We start from the raw sequence: 27,557 nt of genomic DNA on the forward strand, positions 1-27,557 counted from the left end.
CCAATCCATATCCAGAGAAACCATGTTGAATGAACACTGTCACAAATAATCGGCTAAATGGCTGATGAAATATAGCATTTTCTAATGTGTAAATCTTCATTGGCGTGCTCTAAAATTTCATGATGTTTTTAACATTAAAGCTGTCAGGTTTTTCTTTTTTATTGCTCAGATTTTTGTAACTATGTAGTCGATTTGCGTGTCTATTTCCCATAAAACAGCTTGTTACCGCTTTCAAGGTAATGAACAGTAGAGAAGAAAGGGCTAAATGGCGCACTGATGGGATCACTAACTTCTATCATACTATGAAATATGCTCCTTCCATTCCAATTAAATACAACCGTTCCCAAGAATCAAATCTTGCCGGATTTCCTCTGGAAAATAGGGACTAATTGAATTTGTTAGTGGCTTATTTTATTTGACAGCTTCTTAATGTTTTTGATGTGATAAGTTAAACTTGGTTACCCCAATATAATTACTCTGTAATGCCTCATATGTGCCTGCAGGTTTAACAATAAGTAACAGGCCTGCCATCTCTTGTATTTGTGAAGTCAGAATATGAACAACATGACTGGCCCTCATTTACTTAGACTTACAACCAGATTTTCTATCTTGCTTTCTTACCCGACTGCATTTTTCCCCTGGTATTTATTATTATGTCTCATCCTGTTTGTCGCACGTGGGTTTTGTTGGTTTTAGTTTCCAACTCCTCAGAGTTGTCGGGAAAAAAGCCACAACAATTCAACAAATTCGGGTTGGAAACCTTTATAAATACGTGGGAAAGCTCAGAAATGTCGGGTTCCGCCCCTTTTTTGGGTTCGGGAGAATCCACATCGGGTCCGTCGGGAAAAAATGTTGCATCGTGTCGCAGACTGGCGCACGATGTCTGCAACATTGCGCAGACAAAGATGCGACAAAAAAACCCGACAAAAGAAGTCTGGTTTAGAATAGTAAATGAGGGCCACTGTCTCTTCAGTGACCATAGAATAACAGCTGTTGGCTCTGGAACAGGTTGTGATCCGTTGTACAATCTGTGCACCTAAGAATTTGTAGTACACGTTAAAGGGAATGTGTCAGAAAATTACCTATTGTGTAAAAATATGGTTCACCCAAAAAATATAACAAAAAACTTGATTAAAAAAATATTTGGTGAACCATATTTTTAAACAATAGGTAATTTTTTGGGGGGTTGCCCACTGGTCTTCTTTACGGCTTAGTGGACAGAATGGAAACTGTAAAATGTTATGATTTTAAAATATAGCAAGCAAAATAAAAATTTAAACAAAAATATAACAAAACTTAATAAAAAAAAATATTTGAACTTTTTAATTTTGCAGCTATATTTTAATATCATAATATTTTACAGTTTCCAGTGGCCACTAAGCGTTGGACGACCTGTGGCCAACCCTGGTTTACATTGTCAAAGATCTTAAGGTACCCGGATCACACACCTTTTTTAGTTTTTTTATATGCCTTCCAGTTATTGATAGGAGAGTTTTTATAGTTTGTCTGACAATTTAGGGAATCTGTCAGATGGGCATGAACTTAATTTGAACACTCGGGAGTGGATATTACTTGATGGGTAGGATTATACAGTCAGGGGGTGTATATTAGGCATCCACGCCCCTCAATGTACAACATTCACACCCCCTGCCTGTATATTCCCACCCATCACCTGATTGTTGCTTTCATTTTTAAAATTCTAAAAGTTCACGCCCGTCTGACTGAAATATTTCTCTAAATATTTGAACTATAATCCCACATATGTAGGGAATTGAAGGATGTATCAAGAACCTGTATGTGACCCTACCCGAAAGGTGTATTTAAACTTACAATATCCTGCCCATATTTGATGCTGCAGATTACACTGTAAACAAAATGATTGAACACCGCTTCACATCTGCAGCATTCCGATTTCCGGCATCAGCAGAAACAACGAATAGGTTTGTTGTTTTTGTGGATTCTGCACGGAAATGCATTGCATTGAAGATGGCGTAGCTTCAAACAGTCCTAGTGCCAACAGGACAAGCAGATGTGCAGAACGTCAGCCCATGTTTTCCAGGTAGACATTCGGCATATTTTCCGCCGTGTGAATGTAGCAGTAGGGTCTTTTCACACTATATTTTTGCTGCAGCTGGTTTTTCTGGCTATTGATATCAAGGAGTAGCAAAACCTGCCAAAGCAAATCTGCAGCAAAAAAATGACATGTGAACTTGATCCTAAGCGCTCTTTAACATGGTGAAATAATTTCACAATGTCTCCCTAGAAAACAGGCGGACATTCCGCAAATAGCATGTTCCCTGGGACCGCTCAGAAATGCAGTCTCCATAGACGGCAATGCATTTTCAAGAGGATTTCTCCAAAAAGAATGAACAGTGCCAAAGGCTGTCCAGGCATTCTATACATTATGGATTTGGAGGCATTCTGGATGGGAAACTCTGCCCTATGCAATAGTTTTTGTTTTTTGAAGAATTATACACAGTTTAGTAGTGCTGGGATTGCGCTTGTTGAAAAGCCTAGTGGGTTTCGAGTCTGACAACAGGATTTGGTCATCCCTGTATGTGACTGTAAGGGCCTAGAGACATTTGTACTCTCTGGCACACCTGGCAAACGGCACTAGCAAGATTACTTTTTTGCTACCAAGGAAATATATATCCGGCTGCAAATTTACAGCTGATCACCAAGGGTTTTAGAAACTTCCCCCATGATTTTACTGGAACGAGTACAACAAAGTGGAGGCTTTATTAGAAGAAAACCGCTCGAATACCTCCAGCCTTATAGGAGCCTTATTTAGTGTTTACTAAACTCATATTTTGCATATTAATGAGCAGCATTGATAAGCTAAGAATACAGATTGGCCACTACCTGAATTCCTCCACTTTGCTTGGTGTGTAAGCTGTGCACCAAACTGTATAATTATTCCATCCCATATCCCATAAATCCATCTGTAATACCCTTTAATGTGAGTGACGGATAATTACTTTCACTTGTTACAAGTATCTACAGACTTAGGTTCTTGTTAATCATGCAAATGCTTTCATTTATGTAGGGATTTATGAGCACAGAAACAGATTACGGATATTAGGATCTTTCCGAGATATTTTATGCCGTAGTAATAGAGAAAATGAAGAGATAGGAGCTGTATGCTGGAGCCTTGGCGGTTATTTCTAGAAATCATGAAAGAATGCAAGGATTTTCTCAATCTGATAGTCCAAAAGCATGAAAGACCATAACCTTTTGATATTTCTGTTTGTTCTTTTACGGCGGGCGTATAGTGCATACATTATTCACGACGACTATTTCACATTTGGTATGAATGGGCCGCACGTTCCAAATCTGGAGGCCTGAAAGCAGGAGTGCTTCATTGAAATGAAAATTCCCTTTGAGCTGCTGGTTGCCATGGTTAACAGCCGCTGGATTCCTAGGAAATGAGGGCATGAAATCCCTTTCAATGGTTGTTAGGAAATCAGCATAAATCACATACCTTCAAATATGTGCTTACACTTCCAGTTTTGGCTGGGAGTCTATCTGACGTTCAGCTGACTGCTGTGACATAGGATTTTCAAGAAGTACTTTGTTAGTCAGCTGGAAATGTGGCGGAGTGAAGTCATTTCTCCTGACAGGCTTGATCTTTGCTTAATGGTCTACAGTGGGTGAGCGGAAAACGTTTGGTTAGGGGTGCTCAAACGGTCCATTAAATGTTTACTCCCTTGTTTTAGCTTCAAACATGGTTATCTTAAAGGGGTACTCCAGTGGAAAATCTTGGCAAAGCAATAACCTTTCTAATATTTCATAAGAAAATGTTATTTCCTTTTTAGAGAAATCATGACTTTATACAAGCTGAAACACAGACATAGACAAAGTCCAGTAAATGAGGACAGTAGAGAGAGCACAGAGGAGTGCTAGCCTACCCTATCAGACAGAGGAGTGCTAGCCTACCCTATCAGACAGAGGAGTGCTAGCCTACCCTATCAGACAGAGGAGTGCTAGCCTACCCTATCAGACAGAGGAGTGCTAGCCTACCCTATCAGACAGAGGAGTGCTAGCCTACCCTATCAGACAGAGGAGTGCTAGCCTACCCTATCAGACAGAGGAGTGCTAGCCTACCCTATCAGACAGAGGAGTGCTAGCCTACCCTATCAGACAGAGGAGTGCTAGCCTACCCTATCAGACAGAGGAGTGCTAGCCTACCCTATCAGACAGAGGAGTGCTAGCCTACCCTATCAGACAGAGGAGTGCTAGCCTACCCTATCAGACAGAGGAGTGCTAGCCTACCCTATCAGACAGAGGAGTGCTAGCCTACCCTATCAGACAGAGGAGTGCTAGCCTACCCTATCAGACAGAGGAGTGCTAGCCTACCCTATCAGACAGAGGAGTGCTAGCCTACCCTATCAGACAGAGGAGTGCTAGCCTACCCTATCAGACAGAGGAGTGCTAGCCTGCCCTATCAGACAGAGGAGTGCTAGCCTGCCCTATCAGACAGAGGAGTGCTAGCCTGCCCTATCAGACAGAGGAGTGCTAGCCTGCCCTATCAGACAGAGGAGTGCTAGCCTGCCCTATCAGACAGAGGAGTGCTAGCCTGCCCTATCAGACAGAGGAGTGCTAGCCTGCCCTATCAGACAGAGGAGTGCTAGCCTGCCCTATCAGACAGAGGAGTGCTAGCCTGCCCTATCAGACAGAGGAGTGCTAGCCTGCCCTATCAGACAGAGGAGTGCTAGCCTGCCCTATCAGACAGAGGAGTGCTAGCCTGCCCTATCAGACAGAGGAGTGCTAGCCCACCAATTACAGGACTTTGTCCATGCCTGTGCTTTAGCTTTGACAAAGCCATGATTATGTAAGCCATGATTTCTATAAAAAAAAGAAATAAAATTTTTTATGAAGTATATTAGAAAGGTTAAAGGGGTACTCCGGTGGAAATTTTTTTGCCAGAAAGTTAAACAGATGTGTAAATTCTATTTAAAAAAAATCTTAATCCTTACATAAATTATCAGATGGAGGAAGTTGAGTTTTTCTTTTGTCTGACCACAGTGCTCTCTGCTGGCACCTCTGTCCATGTCAGGAACTGTCCAGAGTAGATGCAAATCCCTATAGCAAACCTCTCCTGCACTGGGGTCAGACAGAAAAGAACTCTGCTTCCTCTGTAGCATACAGCAGCTAAGTACTGGAAGAATTAAGATTTGTAAATTAATTCTATAAAAAAAAAAATCTGTTCAACTTTCTGGAGCTGATTGATGTGAATTATTTTCCCCACCGGAGTACCCCTTTAAACCCATAAGGACAAAGCGTTTTTTTCGGTTTTTGCACTTTCATTTCTTCCTCCTTACATTTTAAAAATCATAAACCTTTAAATTTTGCACCTAAAAATTCATATGATGGATTTTTTTTTTTTTTCTTGCACCACTAATTCTACTTTGTAATGACATCATTCGTTTTACCCAAAAATCTACGGCCAAATGGGGGGAAAAAATCATTGTGCGACAAAATTAAAGAAAAAATGCTAACTTGTAACTTGTGGACTTCCGTTTCTACGTAGTACATTTTTTTTTGTAAAAATGACACCTTTGTTTATTCTGTAGGTCCATATGATTAAAATGATACCCTACTTATATAGGTTTGATTTTGTCGTACTTCTGGAAAAAATCATAACTACACGCACGAAAATGTATAAATTTAAAATTGTCATCTTCTGACTAGAGATGAGCGAAGTTACAGTAAATTTGATTCGTCACAAACTTCTCGGCTTGGCAGTTGATGACTTATCCTGCGTAAATTAGTTCAGCTTTCAGGTGCTCCCGTGGGCTGGAAAAGGTGGATACATTCCTAGGAAAGTCTCCTAGGACTGTATCCACCTTTTCCAGCCCACCGGAGCACCTGAAAGCTGAACTGATTTATGCAGGAAAAGTCATCAACTGCCGAGCCGAGAAGTTCGTGACAAATCGAATTCACTGTAAGTTCGCTCATCTCTACTTCTGACCCCTATAACTTTATTTTTTATTTTTCCACGAACGGGGCGGTATGAGGGCTCATTTTATTCAACATGATCTGAAGTTTTTATTGGTACCATTCTTGTTTTGATCGGATGTTTTTGATCACTTTTTTTTTTATTATTGTATAAAAAGTGACCAAAAATACACTATTGATATAATGATATATTAATTGATATATTTTTATGGTATGGACATTTACGCACATGGCGATACCACATGTTTTTTATTTGCACACTGGGAAATGGGGGGTGATTCTGATTTTTATTAGGGAAGGGGTTACATCACACAAACTTTTTTTTTTTTTTTTTTTTTTTTTATGCAGTGTTATAGCCCACTCTAGTGGCTATAAAACTGTATGCGCTGATCTCTTACACATTGCCATAGGAATGCATTGATCAGTGTTTTCTGTGCTTGATTGCTCAAGCCTGGATTTCAGGCTTGGAGCAATCAAACGCCGATCAGACACCTGGGAGCAAGGTAAGACACTTCCTGCTGTCCTGTCAGCTGTTCGGGATGCCACGGCGATCCCAAACAGCTCTGCTGAGCTAACAGATGGCGTATTCTCCCATTTTAGATGCCTTGATCAACTTTGATTGCGGCGTATAAAGGGTTTATACCGGACATCAGCCCGATCAGCATTCTCCGGTATTAGTCGCGGATCCTGGTTGCTAAAAGCAACCAGAACCCCGCAGATATGAAGCAGACTATAGTCATACTAATGCCTGTTTGCAGGGCCGAAACGCGCACCTTTGTCCATTTTGTCCATGTACCGAAGTTGATTCCGTAATAAAGCAGCTCCATTCTTCACCTACCTGCGCTGGACAATTTCCTTTTTCTTGCATTGAAGTTGTAACATTGTACGGCAGTCTGAATAGCTTATGTGAAGAAATCTAGAGTCTCAGAAACCATATAACTTCACAACATGATTTCACAATTTATTGGTGAACACGAAGGTTTGGAACCAGTTTAATAATATATTAAAACTCCAATAATCTAGCATATAAAAGACCAGTAAGTTAACATGGCAGAACACTGGAGGATAGAAGTTGACAACTTCTGTCGCTTTCCTTACATTAAAGTTACTGTTGCCCTATGCCGGATAACCATGTGTTCAGAACCAATCAGGAGATGGAATAATGACGGGGAGATGTGAGTAAAATACTTAGTTAGCATATTCTAAGTGTGGCGAGGCGTAATGTTTATGGTTGTTTATGGCTGTTTGGGAAAAAAATGCTAGTAAGGACAATGCGATAATGGCATTAGTATAGGTGTAGGTCAGGGACTACTAGTGATCATACTTTGTTGCATCCCAGATGCACTACATACCCTGGGACAGATTTCCTATTGCAAAAAGTATACTTGACTTGCACCATCTTTGTGCTTTAGACACACTTGTCCATTGCATAAAAATTGTGTGGCTTACCTGGGAAGTGTGGTGGGTTAGTGATAAAGGGACATGGCATGGGTGCAACTTCATGTACCCATATTGTGGCACATTAAATTAAGCCAACTTATGGGTGATCTGAACTTGGACTAAGCAGTCTAAGGATGCACGTGCTTGATCCCCTGTACTAAATGTACCGCAGTTTAAACCATCTAGTAGAACATTACACAAAATGTTATAGTATCGATAAATCTGCGCCTCAATGTTTTTACCTTCTATATTATTATTTTTTTACACATATTAAGAATAATTTCTTGCCTCATTTTTTTCTATGGCTGGGTCAGAGATTTTGTCTATTTTTGATGAAAATATGGAACCTTGGGACACTGTTGGCTTTGCTTAAAATTCCCTCCATGGTGCACAGTTGTCTGAAGCATTGACCACAAAATGAAATCCTGTTCCTACTAGGCTGCTGGATGTGCTCCCAGCGTTCGGCTTTTATGGCTGACCTGGAAAAAACAAGGCTGCCTGTATCTCTACTCGGATTGTATTGCTGCCAGCGTCAACACAGAATGTTGTACAGACTGGAGCCCATGTTCATAGAATTGTTAAGAATACTGCTGGTTGGTACCAAAATAAGTCAATATTCTGGCTACACACAACCCTAGCTGAACTCCTATAGCGCTATAGTCTGTTCTGCGCTGCTTTTGGTACAGTTTGTTTTACAGCACATCTAATACTGTGCAGAACCTGGTTTAAAGACTCTGCTTAAAAGGGGGCACACACTGCCTAATACAACAAACAAGAAATGATATATAGGTATTTGTGTCCATGCTCTGCCATACTTCCCCTTTACAGACTGGCTGAGCAGTGATGTGACATGGCATCTGCAGGTCATGGACTGAGTCAGGACATCGATTTGGCTCGCCAGTGATGTTGTGTCACGTCTGCAGCGCCGTGAAGGGGAAGTTCCGCATAGACCAGGTACCGGAGGCTGCATAAGCTTTTTTTTGCGTGTTATGCAGTCTGGGCCCATTAGTATAATAAAAAAAATAAAAAATAAATTCCGGGACAACCCCTTTAGTACAAGAAGCAAGGGATACTGGTGGGCATGAACTCTGTAGACTACACGACTATCAATAAAGTAATAGCTCAGAAAGCTATCTTGCCTTGCGGTATACAAAATAGTCCAATGTGTTCCATCCATCAGAGACAGTTTCTCTGTATGTCAATGCATGTCAAAGAGTAGAGATGAGCGAAGTTACAGCAATTCGATTCCTCACAAACTTCTTGGCACAGCAATTGCTGACTTAAAGGGGTATTCCAGGATTTTTTTATTGGACTATGCTACAGGGGCTGTAAAGTTAGTGTAATTCATAATATAGTGTCTGTACCTGTGTGTGACGGTTTTCTCACAATTCTTCTGTGATTTTCACTCCAATATTTATTTTTACCAGCATACAAAATTACTGTTGTCTCAGATTTTTCCCAGCTTGCAATGCGTCCGAGAACTGACTCACTAGTCACCTGATGACAGGGAGCTGCTTCAATGGGTGGAGGGATCAATCTGCAACTAATCCAACAGCTGTAGGCACCCTGATTGAAAACAACACTAATTTGAATGGATGCAGCTCACTTATGTTTCAATGGGTGGGGTGGCTGATGTGTGGGAGGAAGGAAGACGGAATTGTGGGATTTGTAGTAAAAAAATAAAAAATGTCAAACAGGAAATACCAGTTCACAAACAGCTAGCCACAGTGTTATGGTAATCTCACAACATAGCCGTTTATCCCCAAGACAAGCGCAGATCCTTCCTAAGCATGTCCATTACTGTCTGTCAGGTACGTACTAAAATCACCTTATGGTGGAGAACCCCTTTAAGCCTGCAGAAATTAGAGAGGGATTCCTAGGACTGTATCCACCTTTTCCAGCCCACCGGAGCACCTGAAAGCTGAACTAATTTATGCAGGATAAAGTCAGCAAACGACGAGCTGCGAGATTCGTGGCAAATCGAATTACTGTAACTTCGCTCATCTCTATCAAAGAGCCTTGAAACATGACTAAGGATTTTAACCAAACCAGAATCTCAGACCACTCATCTCTTAATATGAGCAGCTCAAGATGTTTTTAGCCAAACCAGAATCTCCGCCAAGAACTGCCTATGCCAGCTGGTGGTATCCAGAAGAATCTTTACCTTCCCTAGGTATGGAGCGGTGGGTTGGCACATGTTACTGCTGGAGAAAGCAGAGTACAGAGCTCGGTTATCTCTGGTGGCTCCATAGAGAGAAGGGGGAGGGAGTCGAGTCTGTTCTCTGAACATGTCTGTCTTCATAAATACAGATGTGCCCTTCCATAGTATTCCTCTTGACTTGACATATCTTGAGGTGAGTGGCTTGAGATGACCACCACATATAAAGAAAGTATTTAAAGGAGTTGCTCTAACTACAGTTCCCCAATCTGTGAGCATAAAGTTTTTATGCTGTAGTAATAAAAAAAAAAACTCACCTAAAATGTCATTGGTTTACATAAATATCCATTAGCTTCTTGTCCTTTATCTGTAAGGGACTCTGATCAAGCTGTTTGACGCATATTACACAAATGTCTGGTCCATAAATAAATATGCCAGATTTAATTTGTGTGCTTTTTTATGGTTTTCAGTGTTGAGTGTAATAAACTCCAGACATACATGCTGTTGTATGGCCTCCCTAATAGCAATGGAATGGCTCATTGCACTCTGTGAGGATGCGTTATATTGAGAGCATAGATTCCCGAAAGAAATCAAATATGCAGTTTCTGTGCATCCATTTCCTCAGCTGAATGATTCTCCGGTGTCTTTATAGCATGCTGTACTTTCTTGTCCCTTAACACTATACAGCTTTCCACCATGTAGCCTCAAAATGTAGATCATTTTAAGACCATGGTAATAAAAAAAAAAATATATATATAAAAATATATATATATATGTGTGTGTATTACAATAGAAAAAGTCCAATACTCCGGCACTTGCAAATTAAACCTTAATCCGTATAAAAAATCCCAATGCTGGAGTAAGTGGGGTGCTAAATCCTGGAGTGCACAAAGCGCAAGTTCAATATGTGTAAATAAAGAGAAGGATAGCGCTCACCACTTCAGGTTGCTTCAGATGTGATGCTTTTTTGCATGGAGATAAACAGTAGCAGCATACAATGGAAGGCACAAGTGCAGCGGGTGCGGACGCACCCGCTGCACTTAATCCTTCCATTGTATGCTGCTACTGTTGATCTCCATGCAATAAAGCATCACATCTGAAGCAACCTGAAGTGGTGAGCGCTATCCTTCTCTTTATTTACACACACACACACACACATATATATGAACTATAACATATATAGAGAGAGTGAGTTCTGGCTTGGCATTAATCCCGATTAGCTTTTTATATTCCGTAACTGGAGCTAAGCTGATACCAGGGAACATCGCCTGAAAAGGTGATGTAATGAGCTGATTTGCATATTCCCCTACCCAGAATGCCTGCTGAGTGCTTAGTGGCCCTTAAAAGCTCTGTCTCTCCAGGAGTGGTGAACTCGCCCTGAGTTAAATACTCATCCCGTTTAGTGTATGTGTATGTATATATATGTATGTGTGTGTGTGTGTGTGTGTGTGTGTATATATATATATATATATATATATATATATATATATATATATATATATATATATATAATGTGTATGTGTGTGTGTGTATATGTATATATATATATATATATATATATATATATAATGTGTATGTGTGTGTGTGTATATGTATATATATATATATATAATAATAATAATAAAAATTATTATTATTATTTTTATTTTTATTATTATTATTATTTATTATTATTATTTTGTCTAGCCTGTATAGGAATGTTGGCGCTAGGATAAACACCAGACCATTGAGCAATGGTGCACACACACAATGTATGTACGGTATAATATGCATTCAGTTGGGTCCAGAAACATTTGTACAGAGACATATTTATCAATCGGCCTAAAACCCTAATTGTGTGTTTTTTTTTTTTGTTTTTTTTTGTGTATATACATATACACACAAGCATATATACAGTGTGTGTGTAGACACAGATTGAGAGTTAGGAGAAATATGTATGTGTTATAATTTTTTTTTTTTTTTTTGCTAAAAGGTTTTGATTTGTCATTTCAGGTCCCGGTATTAAGGCCCATGGATCTGATGGTAGAGGCCACCCCAAGAAGAGTGTTTTCAAATGCACACACATATCACATTAACTCAATATCTGTAAACAGCGACTATGAAACATACATGTCAGCAGATGACCTCCGAATAAACTTGTGGAACCTAGAGATAACAAATCGAAGTTTCAGTATCCTTTTGGTAGAGATGAGCTACTCTTAAAGCGATCCTGTCAACAGGTTTTTAAGGTATAAAGCAAGGCCGTGACTATATTGGACTTTTGACCCTGAATCTATATATATTCTTCATTAATTTACCTCTCCAGTGCCAAGATATCGGAGTTTAAAAAGAGATGCATATTAGGCTTTGGAGCCCACTGGGCATTCCCCTCAGCTTTTGGATTATAGAGGAGAGGCATGGGCTACAGTACAGCCTAGTGGTCGTCAATCGGTGGTAGTGGAGGTGACGTCTCAGAGAGGAATGACTATCTCATATAGGAGCTGACCTTTGCTGGGATTTAGCAGCAGATGGGCACACCCAGTGGGCTTCGAAGCCTGATTTTAATCTTTTTAAACTAGTATCTCGGCATTGTAGAGGTCAATTAATAAGAGGTATGTATGGAATCCGGATCAAAAGCACTATACTGCCATATCCTTAGTTTATATCCCAAAAACCCGCTGACAAGTTAACATGTAAATTAAATAAGTGTTTACACGTGCATATTTTTGCTGTAGATCTGCTGCAGATTTTGCTGCCCATTGACTTCAGTTGGTAGCAAAATTTGTTACAGCAAATCTGCAGCAGAAAATACACACGTGTGAACGTGTAGCTGAAATACTTCTGTTAGCCCGTCTTACATGGAATCCTAGGGCTATGGTTGTGGTGTTTATCTTTTGCTGGTGCGAAGTTTAATGCCCTGAACACGGTTATCTCCCCTTTCACCCTTTCCATTTGTAATGTAACATTTTTTCCACTGCTTTACTAGTTTTGCCTTTTATTACTTTTAGCAGGAGGAATTGTTTCACATGCCGGGCAATAGATAATGTAGATTCTGTAGACAGGTCTCTCAATAGCAGATCTATGTTGTGTGTTAATTACAACTCAACCTTATTTCTTGTTATAGAGATCATGTAAGATAAATGTAACTATAATGATGGGAGGGAAATAAAGTAAGCTGTAGTCCTTTTACTTTTGCTAATTCAGCTTATAGCAAGCCTAGACGACAAATTCAAATAAAGGTGTAGCACGTTGACTATCTATGGTGGCACCACCTGGTGACCATTCAGACACTACTACAGCCTTACCCATCCGTAGAGGTACTGTCAATTATGTTACCTTGAGTACATCAAGCTTCTTTTTTTGTCTTATAGTTTACCAGGTCTTGAATTGGTTTCTGTATGCCCTTAACTCAAACAACCAGATATTGTGGACATTAAACCAACCAACATGGAAGAGCTCACAGAAGTCATAACAGCCGCTGAGTTCCATCCGCATCATTGCAACACATTTGTATATAGCAGTAGTAAAGGAACAATACGACTGTGTGACATGCGTTCTTCAGCTTTGTGCGACAAGCACTCAAAAAGTGAGTTATTTTTAAATAAATGTTTACATAACATTTTTTGTTGAACAATTGGTATGGTATGAACAGTGGTTTAGTAATATCACAAAATAAATGTAAAACATTTTTAAGAATGGTAAACGGTATTTAAGGTCAGGTCTACATTGCCACTGTCCTCCGTCCCATTCTGGGTCAGTTGGGCTCTTTTTGGTTTTTGTTCTTGTTTTTGTTTGGTTTTAGTTTTTTTTTGTACAAAACTGCTCCAAAATTGGTCAGAGAACCACTGACTCCACCAGGTCTCGATGGATCCTATTGATTTGAAATGTGTCCGGGGATCTGGTAGTTTACCAGAGGTTAAAAAAAATAGTGCATGCACTTTTTCTTTGCTAAACTCCTGTCGTTATGACAGACTTGCAGATGGATCTCTCTTTAGCGGATCCCGATTGCAATGTGGAGGTAGCCTAACAAAATTTGTATAACAAAATTAGGATAAAGTGGGTCTAAAAAGCTGTGTGCTTTTTGTATCATAAAATGTATATATATAAATCAAAACTGCAGTTTGTCGTGCGATTTTATTGCAGTATGATTTTTTAATCCAAGGAAGTGGTTTCCATAAGACATGTCGTCTTTATTTCTCTGCTTGTTGTTTTACATTCAGTGCAAATCATTCTTACTAGCAGGTAAAGATCATTACTTTGTGTTGTAAAATGTGAAGAGCGTGACAGGCAGCAAAAAGAAGTGTCCTTTAATTAACTTAAAGGGAAGGATACTACTGTACAATACACATTAGTTGGTTCAGTGAAGCATTGGGTGCAAACAAATGCCCTTAACCTTTTCAGTGTGTGACTTGAGAATTGTAATTAGCTTGGAGGAGAAGCTCGAAGAGTCTCTACCTCCCTAACAAAAATACTTTTACAGTCTATGATTTCTTAGAATGTAACTAAACACTGAAACAGTCTACACAAAAAGAGCCAATGCATGTTGGAAAAGGGCCAAAATTTGCAGTGAACATGAGTTGTGCACTTTTACTGGACCCTGCAGTATTAAAGAAAATGTAAGCAGAATCAAAGCAAATACATTTTCATAGTAGCAGCGCAAGCTTTCTATTCTTGACATTTCTGCATGTTTAAAGTGTACCTGTCATTAGCAAAAACTTTGTTTATAATCTAGGTAATATCATTATGTATATTTGTAATATACATTCATTAAAAAAGGTTTGTTTTTGGGTGAAAAAAAATGCTGCCCCTCCAGCTATTGCCTGTGTGTCTCTGAGGGCGGGGACAAGCAGGGCTCTGTGCAGGCTCTTTGCTTGTCAGTTAGTCAGCCTGCTTTGTGAGCGGGGAGCGTGTCATAGAGCCTCAGGGCACAGAGCCCTGCTTGGCCCTCGGGGGGCACAGAGCCCTGCTTGGCCCTCGGGGGGCACAGAGCCCTGCTTGGCCCTCGGGGGCACAGAGCCCTGCTTGGCCCTCGGGGGCACAGAGCCCTGCTTGGCCCTCGGGGGCACAGAGCCCTGCTTGGCCCTCGGGGGCACAGAGCCCTGCTTGGCCGCCGGGGGCACAGAGCCCTGCTTGGCCGCCGGGGGCACAGAGCCCTGCTTGGCCGCCGGGGGCACAGAGCCCTGCTTGGCCGCCGGGGGCACAGAGCCCTGCTTGGCCGCCGGGGGCACAGAGCCCTGCTTGGCCGCCGGGGGCACAGAGCCCTGCTTGGCCGCCGGGGGCACAGAGCCCTGCTTGGCCGCCGGGGGCACAGAGCCCTGCTTGGCCGCCGGGGGCACAGAGCCCTGCTTGGCCGCCGGGGGCACAGAGCCCTGCTTGGCCGCCGGGGGCACAGAGCCCTGCTTGGCCGCCGGGGGCACAGAGCCCTGCTTGGCCGCCGGGGGCACAGAGCCCTGCTTGGCCGCCGGGGGCACAGAGCCCTGCTTGGCCGCCGGGGGCACAGAGCCCTGCTTGGCCGCCGGGGGCACAGAGCCCTGCTTGGCCGCCGGGGGCACAGAGCCCTGCTTGGCCGCCGGGGGCACAGAGCCCTGCTTGGCCGCCGGGGGCACAGAGCCCTGCTTGGCCGCCGGGGGCACAGAGCCCTGCTTGCCCACTCTCACTTCCTGTATTTGGTCTCCTCACAGATACACAGGCAATAGCTGCAGGGCCAAAAATTATACACATTTATTAACCAATGTATATTACAGATAGCTTTCAGAACCACACTACTCCCGCTTGCAATTACCAGGCTCAGGATTGAACCCCGCAGGTCTGCGCTCCGTAGATCCATCAGTGCCAGTGTCAAGTACAGAATACACAAGATAATTTACTGAAAGGTAATGAACACCACGGCACCCGAACCTTTACTCCAATCTGCTGCTTTATTGCTGCTTTATTGCCGCAAATTGGGGGTGGAGGTTTGGGTGCCGTGTTGTTCATTACCTTTCAGTAAGTTAACAAATATACATATGTTTTCTACATTATCTGAAATGTTTTTGATAATTACAGGTACACGTTAAGCTTTTATTTACTTGATCTAGATCACGTTTAAAACTACAAAGTTGCCGAGTTTGCACCAGTTTTGATAAACTACTTACAACCAATTGCGTGGTGGAAATTCTTATTGAAGTGCTCCATTTTTGGCTTGGGTCAGAGCATTTTGCCAAAAAGACCAATGGGGTAGGTTTATCAAAACCTGTCCAGAGAAAGTAGCCCATAGCAGCCAATTAGATTGCTGCTTTTATTTTGCAGGGGCCTTCTTTAAAAATGAAAGAAGCAAGTTGATTGGTTGCTATGAGCAACTTTCCCTCTGGACAGGTTTTAATAAATATCCCCAATGAGCTTTAAGCTTTTTTTCTTATTTTTTTTTCTTTCAATATTTTCTAGTTTATAATTCCGTTGTCCTATAATGAGAACTGATCATCCACCCAGAGCAAAGGAGTTCAGTTTGACCTCTGCCTTGACACTTTTGATTGAATTTTTTTCCTTTTTTTATTCCTCGTCACCTTCCAGAGTTCAGCAGCTTTGAGTCAATTTGTGTTCAGTGATGGGCAAAGCTCAATTCAGGCACTTCATCAGAGTTGAAAATGAAAAGTAACATTGACTTTTATGGATGAATTGTCAGTGGGGAAATTTAATAACTTTTGATTTTAATCAAAATGCAGAACTGGGAATGACAAAAGAAAACTGGACTCTGTACAAACAAACAAGGTCTTCCCGCTAGATGGAATATGAAATGTGGAATAATCTGTCCCTTTCAATTGATTTCCCAAGTGGTCTTAGCAGGAATAGGATTTGGAGTAGTTTCACCCTACCACATCCTTAAGAGTGGTTAGGAAACATCTAGAGGAGACCCTTTTTATTCCTGTCTAAAAACTTAGAGTACCTCTAATGATCTTGTTAAATTTTATATTCCTCCAAGTTCACTTCCCCCATTGATAAACCACCCACAGCCTTTATTTTTATTATTTTAGTTTTCTACCTTGATTTTGCTCTATATCCTCTGCTCAGTCTCTGTCAGATTCACAGACTGGGAAGGGGCATTACCCAGTAGGCGTGACATCATCTGATGCCATACAGGGGAGAACTTCCTCCCTCACTCTGCTACACATAGCCCAGAGCAGTTCAGTGTGAGATGAGCTATGATTGGAAAAGGCTGCGCACACCCTCCTCAGCACTCCAGACTGCATTGTTTGATTTTGGACTTCTGCCAGGCCAGCAGGAGTCCAAAGTATGTGCAAGAGATGGGAGGGGGGAGGGAAATGTGCTCTGGACAAGTAGGGAGACACAAAGGGGCAGCTTTTTTAAACACAAAACATAGAAAACTTTTTTTTTTTTTATTTAAACAAAGTACATTAGAAAGATGTTTTTTATTTACCATAAGGAGTGCAATAGCAAAAATTAGTTTTGAGTGACCATTTAAAGTAAACTTCTAATTTCAACAGCAACTCACAGTTTACATGTACATTAATAGTTAGATAACGAACTATATCATAAAAGTCTGGACAATTATCATTAAGCTAAATATACCACCAGCAGATCAGATCTTACATTTAACTTATTGTAAGTAAACTAAAACAGTTTGGAGACAGAGCTCAGTAAGTCTTTGTCTCTCTATCTCTATCTCTCTCTCTTTCTCTCTCTCTCTCTCTCCTCTCTCTCTCTCCTCTCTCTCTCTCCTCTCTCTCTCCTCTCTCTCTCTCCTCTCTCTCTCTCTCCTCTCTCTCTCCTCTCTCTCTCCTCTCCTCTCTCTCCTCTCTCTCCTCTCCCCTCTCTCTCTCTCCCCTCTCCCCTCTCTCCTCTCCCTCTCTCTCTCTCTCCCCTCTCTCCTCTCCTCTCTCTCTCTCCTCTCCCCTCTCTCTCTCTCTCTCACTCTCTCCCTCTCTCTCCCTCTCCCTCTCTCTTGCTTTCTCCCCCCTCGCTTTCCCCCTCGCTCTCTTGCGCGCTCTCTCTCACATATATATGCAGTAGACTAGTAACAGACTTTTGGGCCCATATGGATGTACTTTTGTATGTACATATGTTACTATACTTTTAGTAAGGGTATACTAAAGGTTAAAAATTGCATATTGGTAACTACATAAATGTACAAAATTAATACAGGTTTTCCAGTTCTTTGTTTTTATCATGTGATATATTTGCAATGACATCACACTTACATGACCAAAAGCAAGAACATTGTAAATGTCCTTGTACGTATTCACTGTACACTATGATTAAGCACTAACAAGCATGAAACGTGTCAGGTGTTTCCTCTGCTCCACTGTCTGGTTTTGTATACTATTTGTCTGTTGCACAGGTGGATAAAGAGGTTTGAAGGTGAGCTGTCCGGTGTCTCTGTATAAAATTGGAAAAGTTTTTGAGGCCCTGAATGAAAAAAACTGTTCAGACACAATGTAAGGAAGCGGGAATCTTGTAAATAGTGAAAATAAGGAACTCAGTCTCTTCATCTTGATTTTATCTATCTGTGGACTAAAGAACAAGGAAGTTAAATTTCATTATAAAAGTGGGGGCATCGGTGTATTAAAGGAAAATGGTCAGCCAGGTCACCCACACTAAACCAATATACTGGGTGATAGTGTGGGTGAACTGGAGTCCGAGGGGTCACTTTAGTGTGTGCCCTGGCCGCTGAGTTCTCCCTCGATAAAATTCTGTTTGTCCTCTCTGTACTAGTGCTTTGAAGGCGGCCCCTCGGTGTCCATATTTCTTTGGATCCCGGAGGAAGGGGCCTAAGCCCACCCCGTGGTTTGCATATTCATTTTCTTCATATGCCACCGGAGTGCAGCGCTCTGTCTGCAGACCACATGTGCTTGAAGATTTTATGCAGCGCTCGTGTCCTGATGACGTGAGCGCTGTGTGCCTCTGGAGAGCGATCTGCACAGTAAAACTGCGCATGCGCCGGGCCCTCGTTGCTCCCAATTTCTGTAGCGAGGGCCCGGAGCATGTGCAGTTACACTGCGCAGAGCGCTCACTGGGGACGCATAGCTATCGCGTCATCAAGAATATATATGGACGCTGGGGGACTGCCTTTAAAGCACTACTACTACAAAGAGGACAAGCAGAACTTTATTGGAGGAGAACTCAGCGGCCAGGGCGCACACTAAAGAAAGTGACCCCTTGTTGGACTCCAGTTTACCCACACTATCACCCAGTATATTGAGTTTACTGGGTGAACTGGCTGACCGTTTTCCTTTTAACTTTCTAAAATGAAGATTCTTGAAGATAAGTGATGTGTTCATAATTTTGATTGGGGAATGATTTTAATGAAAAGCTTTATATTCACAGAAAACATCCCAGTAGGATTGTCTTAGGAGTTTACATAGATCTGACCTTTGCTCAGCCTGCCCCACGCTGTCAAAGCAGGTTGAGTGATTGGCCTTTATTAGAGATTGTAGAACGAAGCTATGCTAGTTTCCTTGGTTACCAGATAAAGGCATTGAATAGATCTACAAGTGGAGGACCCCATGTGGTTGTTTGCTACCACACAATTTCGACATCCCTCCAATTAGCCTCATTACCATTTTGTGAAGACTTTGTTGTATACCTGATTCTTTGGGCTTTGTTCAGAATGTCACTAGCAGTGGATGGCCTAGCTGCTCATGAATGCCTTGAAAGCTTTTTTTATTTTTTTTTGCACATTGAGAGGTTTGTGCATCTGTTTCTATTAAGTGACTGTAAAGTTCTATAATTCATGTGAAGTATGTAAAGTTTGATGCTCACGAAGGGATGCATTTTTTCTTTATCAAAAAAATGTAATCTCGTAACACGAAGGGGAATTTATGAAACCCTGTGTAGAGAGGTGCAGATGTCTATAGCCTTGAGTGTTGAGTTCACTTTACCTTACAGTGCTGCAACAGGAAAAATGAAAGGGGTTTTCTAAGCATTTAACATTGATGGCCTGATCTGATACGTGGCCTCCCCACTCAGATCAAGTAATCGGACGAGCTCCAGCATGTACACAATGAACAGCCAGAAGCACATGTGATGGTGCCAGGTTACTGCAGTGCAGCACCTATGTAGTGTATCGGAGCTCTTCTGCAGTAGCCCAGTGCCACCACTACACAATGAATGGAGTCAGGGCTTCCAGCCATTTATCGTGTATAGGTGGAGCTGCTGCTGTGTCAGAGCTGGTGACAGAGGTACTGGATCGATCAATCATTTATCCTGTTAAATGCATAGAAAACCCCTTTAAGCATCACCTAGTGTCCATTCGAATCACTGGGTTGTCAGTGTATTACAGGACAGGTCTTCCAGAGGGAAGACACTCTTTGTAACTGCTCTCTTCAACCAAGCGATGAGGATCCCAAACAAGTGACTCCACTCCATTAATTCTTGATGGGGTATATGAAAATGGGTTTTCTAAACAGAACAATGCCTTAAACATTAGAGACGGGTCTCCTGTGTCGATATAATAAAGATTCTGTATTATAGATTGTGCTGTATTAATATATTAGGCAGATAATTCAAGAAATCTTATCCTATTTTAGTATTTGAAGAACCAGAAGATCCCAGCAACAGGTCATTTTTCTCAGAGATCATCTCTTCCATTTCGGATGTAAAATTTAATCATAGTGGTCGGTATATAATGACAAGAGACTACCTTACGGTCAAAGTCTGGGACCTCAACATGGAGAACAGACCAATAGAGACATACCAGGTAAGATACTTCCTGAACACCATTTTATCTTTATACCGTGAGCTGGAAAGGATGAATTAAACACCTCCTCAAAAGAAAAGCAAAATAATGCAATGATTGGTGTGTCTGCTCATGCAACCTTGTCCATGGCTCGTCACTTGTCCATGGCTCGTCACTTGTCCATGGCTCGTCACTTGTCCATGGCTCGTCACTTGTCCATGGCTCGTCACTTGTCCATGGCTCGCCACTTGTCCATGGCTCGCCACTTGTCCATGGCTCGCCACTTGTCCATGGCTCGCCACTTGTCCATGGCTCGCCACTTGTCCATGGCTCGCCACTTGTCCATGGCTCGCCACTTGTCCATGGCTCGCCACTTGTCCATGGCTCGCCACTTGTCCATGGCTCGCCACTTGTCCATGGCTCGCCACTTGTCCATGGCTCGCCACTTGTCCATGGCTCGCCACTTGTCCATGGCTCGCCACTTGTCCATGGCTCATCGACAAGCAGATGCAGGACTGGTAAGTGTCCCAGTAGGTATGGGGACCCCTAGTGGTGGGATTTTTAGGAGCCACTTTGTTAATGTTGTTACTGATAAAAATGTATGACCTTTTGCAATATGGTTATTACATTTCTGATATTTAATAAAGTTTTTGGATTTGACAGTGCCCATTTAAGTTTAAATGTTTACTACTACTACTACTACTACTACTACTACTACTACTACTACTACTACTCTTTTAGTGCTTAAAACAACTTAAAGGGGTATTCCAGGAAAAACTTTTTTTATATACATCAACTGACTCCAGAAAGTTAAACAGATTTGTAAATTACTTCTATTACTTATGAGCTTCTGAAGTTAAGGTTGTTCTTTTCTGTCTAAGTGCTCTTTGATGACACCTGTCTCGGGAAACGCCCTGTTTAGAAGAGGTTTGCTATGGGGATTTGCTTCTAAACTGGGCATTTCCCGAGACAGGTGTCATCAGAGAGGACTTAGACAGAAAAGAACAACCTTAACTTCAGAAGCTCATAAGTACTGAAAGGATTAAGATTTTTTAATAGAAGTAATTTACAAATCTGTTTAACTTTCTGGAGCCAGTTGCTATATAAAAAAAAATTTCCTTGATAACCCCTTTAAATTAATTGCAGCTCTTGAAACAGAAAAATCTAAAAAGGCTGCCCTCAGACCTCAAAAGATTGTGCACCTTATTTGTACAGTATAGCAAACTGGTAGATTAATATGAGATATTTGCTTCATATATGCTTTACTAGTAGAAATATTGTCAACAAAGCTATCGAAACTTCTGAGAGATCTGAGTTGTCTTTTCCTTTTACAGGTCCACGATTACCTCCGCAGCAAACTATGTTCACTTTATGAGAATGACTGCATTTTTGACAAATTTGAATGTGTATGGAATGGTTCAGACAGGTAAGGAAAAATTCTGCCATCTGCTTGTAAAGTACCTACATCTGGTTTTCCTGTAACAGATATATTTCATGTCCATTGGATATGCCATAAACCTGACTGATGGTACCCAGTGATCAGAGCTTCTGGCTCCATGTCTTGACCCAGAAGAAATGCCTGCTCAGCCAATAGTGACCCATCTCGACCAGTGATATTTGACTAAACGGGTATTTTCTGTGTGTCAAGACACACACTGTCCAGCACTGTTGGAACAACGGGGGCAAGGAAGTTGGAGAATTACTCTCCATTATTTATGTCTTAGATGATCTTGCATCAGTTATTAACATGTTAATGAGACAAAATATTAGTTTTTTTTTTCCTATAAAAAAAACAAAGCAAAGCAATGTATGCACTTTTGTACGCTAGTTATGACCAAAATCAATGCCAAGCCCCCTTCTACCCATGATTCACACAAGACAAGAGGGCTGGGTGCTGCTTGGTCTTCATTCACTTTTCATGACACCTGGGTCTATTTTCATTATTGTATTTGATAAAATTCTTATTCTAACTGCTCAATTGTTAAATAATTAGTTGTTTTTTTACCTGGCCCAAGCTACATTCAAATGAACAAAGCAGTTAACTTAGCCGGCCCGCTTTCCCATTATTGCCAATTTCGCAAGCACCTGGTCTCCACCACGGCCATCTTCTTTCGATGACGTTCCAGGCGGACAAGAAATATCAGCTCATGGCTGATCTCTTTGCTGTCAGTTTTTATCAGCTGCTGGATGGGCATTTAGTGTATGCAGCTAGTAGTGTATGAGGCTAGTAAAGAGGATCGCAACAGGAAAGGGGGCCACGTAAGTGTACTGCTTACATTTTCAATGAAGCCCAGGCCAAAACACACCCCTACCCAGACAATGGGAATGGTTAGTCTGTTAGATTTTGGGCTAATTTAATTCTGAAATCCTGTTTATATTAGTTTTTAGTTTTTTCTTTTTTTATGGTCAAACCTGTTTTATATATGTTAATTTAGTGTGTGAGTATAAATATATATAATAGAGCAAACATTGTAATGTTTTGTCTTCCAGTGTCATAATGACTGGTTCATACAATAACTTCTTTAGAATGTTTGACCGCAACACCAAACGTGATGTCACATTGGAAGCCTCCAGAGAGAACAGCAAGCCTAGAGCAATTCTCAAGCCACGCAAAGTCTGCGTAGGAGGCAAACGCAGAAAAGACGAAATTAGCGTGGACAGCCTGGACTTTAGCAAAAAAATTCTCCACACTGCTTGGCACCCTTCAGAAAACATTATAGCAGTGGCGGCCACAAATAACCTGTATATATTTCAGGACAAGGTTAACTAGAACATTACAGATATACTAGGTACCAGTGTTCTAAGGCTTTTTAATATTTTTTTTTCTCTTCCCGTTTTCTAATAATTTTTTTTGTTTACCTTTTATTTTATTTATCAAGTTCTTCCTCTGATGAGATATAGATGAAATAAACAGACTTCCCAAATCCCTATTACACCAATTCAGACAGCTGATATTCCAAGATTGTTTTTTCTTTTTGTGTTTGCAACCTTTCTTGCAGCGGGGTTCTCAAACATACTCTATGGGAGTGTATTTTTGGCCTATCATGCAGCAGTGAATGGTATAAGCAAGAAACTTTGGGCAAAACAAACATTGGACGTATATAATTCTTTTTAACTGATGATTCAATTTTTAATAAAAGATGATCATTACAAATATTCGTTTGTCTTTTTTTTTTTTTTTTCTAAAAGTTGAGTAAGGTGCTTTAAGGGTCTTTTCACACGCACAGTGGTCTGCGCAGATTTGATGTGCAGGGTTTCAAGCGGTGTTCAGTCGGGGGGGGGGGGGGGGGTGTCCCATCGGTCGGACCCCCCGTGATCTGAAACGTTTCCTTAGGAGCCCCTATCCCCTTATCCACTATCCTTAGGAAATATTTCAATACTGGACTACTCCTTTAAGGTCATGTTAAGTAATCAGCAAGGTTTCATGCATGAAAACATTTTTATTACATGCTAGGTGGTTACCTGCAAAATAAAAGTGTGAAGGTACCCTTATGCTGTACATTTGCTCTCCACACTGACTCATAGGGTAGGTTCACACTGCGTATATGCAGCATATTTCACGTAGCATAAAATCCACTGCACAGCGGGAAATACGCTGCATGTGCTATGAGCAGACACACAGGGCTTCCCTGTAGCAGTCTTATGTGTGTAGTGTGGTTTGGAGGCAGGGCTAGCGTGCTGATGTGACACTGACCTCACTGCGCACACAGGGCTGTTTGTCTGCTCATAGGAGAATATGCAGTGTATTTCCCACTGCTCAGCAGATTTTGGACAGTGTGAAATACGCTGCGTATTTTCAATGTGTGACCCTACCCTAAAAGGTAATCTGTTATCCGCACTAACATATTCGTATAGGCTTCTAGTGTGTGATGCTAATGACATTAGTCTTCATCATTTCCTGATCTGTGGCTCTGTAATTCTAAGTAGGGAAGTCTATGGTTTTTATTTACCTGATAGGGCATAGGGATAGAGCAGTCCTGATGGACAACTCCTTAAAAATGTATCTTAATTAACCTGTTACAGATGCAGGGCATACAGGTACACGTTTGATGCCTGGGCTTTAAGGCACCAGGGCATACATGTATGCCCTGCATTCTTCTGATTTCTAGGCCTTGATCGCAACGAGATGCCTGCTGTAATCACACAGAAGGCATCTCGGCACATCAACCAGGGGGGTCCTGAAATTCCCCCCACCTTGTTGACAATCGCCATGATTAGTTGATAAATTATGACTGGCGTATGATGGCGTCTATGGGCCATTCGCTGGAATTAGAGGGTGGTCAGTGCTGTTAGACATCAATCAGGCACCAATCACCCTTGAGCATTTGGACAGCCGTGATTGGTTGTTCCACAATCCAATCCTTAGATGTTCCACAATCCTATCCTTTAGTAGGGTTTCCATTAATTTCCCCACTATTGAGTTTTCATCGATCAGTTTTTTGTTGGCGTCTGTTTTTTGGAATTCGTGTGTGTGTGTGTATATATGTATGTGTGTGTATATAATATAATTTTAAGCACCTTTTTGTGAGGTGTTTGCAGTCCAAGCCACCAACAGCAGTCCTGTGCTGTGTGGACAGACTGTACCACTTGTTTGCTGCCTGATCAGTGTGTTTTTTTGTTTGCCCTTTTTTGTTAGGATCTCTGTCCGTACCACAGGCTATTGTTTGCTGTGTGGCCACACCACTCACTGTCTTCTGTGCGTTCTGCTGACACTGAGCACTAATCAGTGATGCACAATACTGCTTAGTAACTGCTCATTTTTGGCGCAGGGTAAAAGTTTTTTTATCAAACTTCCATTTTTATTTTATTATATTTTTTTAGCTTTTATATTTTATCATTTTTTTTGTTAGAATTAAAGCAACAGACTATAAAGGTTGTCTGCAAACCAACAGAAATCAAGGCAATAAGTGGCGAATTAGTAAACTTGAAGTGCTTAAAACGTAATGTTTAATAATTATATTCATAAAATAGTCACCAATAAACGTATAGTTTCAGCACCACTAAGACCATATAGGGAATACTAAGATGTCCCTCTGACTGCTGTCATCCACAGTTTTGTCAAAATACAGCAGTTTTATTCTCTGATAAGATAAATGTGCAACATGTAGAGTGCATCAAACTGATCTAAGGCTCACTACGATGCCCCTACAACCATCCAACGTGTTTGTCGCCAAATTAGTGGCGACTTCCTCAGGGTAGAAACAATTAAGGGAATGTGAGCATAATATCAGTTAGTGTGCTTTAATGACGGCCACCACCCTTTTATAGTGTACTTATTCAGAGATTTAAAAAAAACCTATAGAAATCCCCAGAGCGTCAGGTGTGCTAATGTAACACACATTACACCCAGGAACAAAAGGCAAATCTGAAAATTAGAATCCCCATAATAGATGGGGTCTGACTGTTGCTGTGAAATTTGCATTTTGTTCCTGGGAGTACTGTGTGTTACACTAGCACACCTGTCACACACATGACGCTCTGGGGATTTCTATAGTTTTTTTTTTTCTGCTTATTTCTGAATAAGTACACTATAAAAGGGTGGTGGCCATCCTTATAGCACACTAACCCTGATATTATGCTCACATTCCTTTAACTGCTTCTCCCCAGAGGAAGTCGCCACTAATTTGGCAACAAACGCGCTGGGTGGTTGTGGGGGCATCGTAGTGAGCCTTAGATCAGTTTGATGCACTCTACAGTTGCACTTTGATCTTATCGGAGAATAAAACTGCTGTATTTGGACATAACTGTTGATGACAGCAGTCGGAGGGACGTCTTAGTAATCCCTATATGGTCTCAGTGGTGCTGATTGTGGCACACTATACGTTTATTGCAGACTATTTTATGATTATAATAAACTTTAAGTTTTAAGCACTTCAAGTATACTAATTCACTTCTTTTAGTTAGAAAAAAAGTTAAAAAGGCAGTGCCTCGGCAAGGCCACAAACCCTATGTTCAAGTGACCATGTGCCACACAGAAGTGACTCTCGCACCCGTACTAATTTTCTGGCCCACCAGACCCCTACTGTCCCTGAGGGCTATGAGCCAGGGATTCATGATTTTGTTGGCAGCCCAGTGATCCAAATTGACCATGTCGGCTTCACTGAGATGGGGCTACTTTTGTTATGTTTTCAGTGAGGACTTGGTCGAGCTGTCAATCTGTATGCTAACCAGTTTGTCACACAGAACCCTGATGCCTTTTTAACTAGGCCTTATAGATGGACCCCTGTAAGTGCAGCCGAGATGAGGATTTATTGGTGCCCTGTGCTGCACATGGACCTAGTTAAAAAGCTGAGTGTTCAGCAATACTACCATATGGCCGTGACCTGTCCCTGTTTCGAGGTCAAATTTGCAACATGTTCTCCCCGAGATGATCCAGTGTGTGATTGCCTATACAGAATCAGGTTGATCGTTTCAGTGCAAAATTTTTGGAGGCCTATGTCCCCCCCCCAAACGGAAGTCACTGTAAAGGAGTCCCTGATTTAGTTAGCCAGTACATACCTAGGAAGAGGGCAAGGTAAGAAGTTAAATGCTACAAATTGTGTGAGTACCTCCGGGTATACTTACCGATTCAGAGTTTATAAATGGAGGGATTCCCGCATTGAACCCCCAGCATGCCCCTATTCTGGGAGTTAGCAGGAAAATTGTGTGGGACCTGATGTTCCCACTGCTGGATCACCTGTATGTTCTATACCAGCCTTCCCCTCTTCAAATCCCTTTCTGCCAGAGCCACTGCAGCTTGTGGCACTGTGTGGAAAAACAAACAAGGCCTCCCTACATATTCTATCCCAATCCCTAGGGGTGAGAGCAGGGCCCTTACCAGTGACATGTTGCTGGTAAGATATAAGGACAAGAGGGATGTCCTTATGCTCACCACCATTCACTGTAAGGCTTGAACTCCCCTGAGATTTTTTTTGCCAAAACGCCAATTTTCCTGCACGGCGTTTTTTCTGTGAAAAAACGCTGCGTCCATATGTTAGCTGCAAGTCAATAGTAAACTGCAAAATGCCAGATTCATTTGGCGTTTTTCAGTTTGGCGTTTTTATAATCCTTTTGGCGTTTTTTCAGCAATTTCGGGCTCAGAGGCTGGATTTTCAAAACGCCCGACAAAACCTAGTTTGGCGTTTTTTGCCCTGAAATCGTGGTGTTTTCCTCCCATAGAAGTCTATGGGAGAGCAAAAACGCTAAGAAAAACGCCATGTTGGTTTTAAATTTAGTGTTTTTATTCTTTTTTGGACTTCAGCGATCCTAAAAAATTATGGAGATACCTTTTTTTATTAAAATTTCGTAGAGTACACAGAGCTATCCGAAGCCGCAGTGGCTTTTTCCAAGCGTTACAAAAATATTCAATTT

General features: G+C 41.5%; 1 protein-coding gene across 3 annotated transcripts in view; it reads left to right on the top strand.

Moving 5' to 3' along the window:
• The window catches only part of PPP2R2B (protein phosphatase 2 regulatory subunit Bbeta), a 390,278-nt gene extending 366,915 nt beyond the window's left edge, over nucleotides 1-23,363 (top strand). For all 3 annotated transcript variants that reach the window (XM_056574869.1, XM_056574870.1, XM_056574871.1), the window contains 5 exons: nucleotides 11,549-11,726; nucleotides 12,957-13,121; nucleotides 20,059-20,228; nucleotides 21,542-21,633; nucleotides 22,698-23,363. In XM_056574869.1, the coding sequence (XP_056430844.1) occupies nucleotides 11,549-11,726; nucleotides 12,957-13,121; nucleotides 20,059-20,228; nucleotides 21,542-21,633; nucleotides 22,698-22,977 (885 nt within the window). In that variant the 3' untranslated portion in view covers nucleotides 22,978-23,363. The remainder of the gene's footprint in view (nucleotides 1-11,548; nucleotides 11,727-12,956; nucleotides 13,122-20,058; nucleotides 20,229-21,541; nucleotides 21,634-22,697) is intronic.
• Nucleotides 23,364-27,557: the final 4,194 nt, after the last annotated feature.

Source organism: Hyla sarda, chromosome 4 (assembly GCF_029499605.1).
Source record: "Hyla sarda isolate aHylSar1 chromosome 4, aHylSar1.hap1, whole genome shotgun sequence".
NCBI classification, from domain to species: domain Eukaryota; kingdom Metazoa; phylum Chordata; class Amphibia; order Anura; family Hylidae; genus Hyla; species Hyla sarda.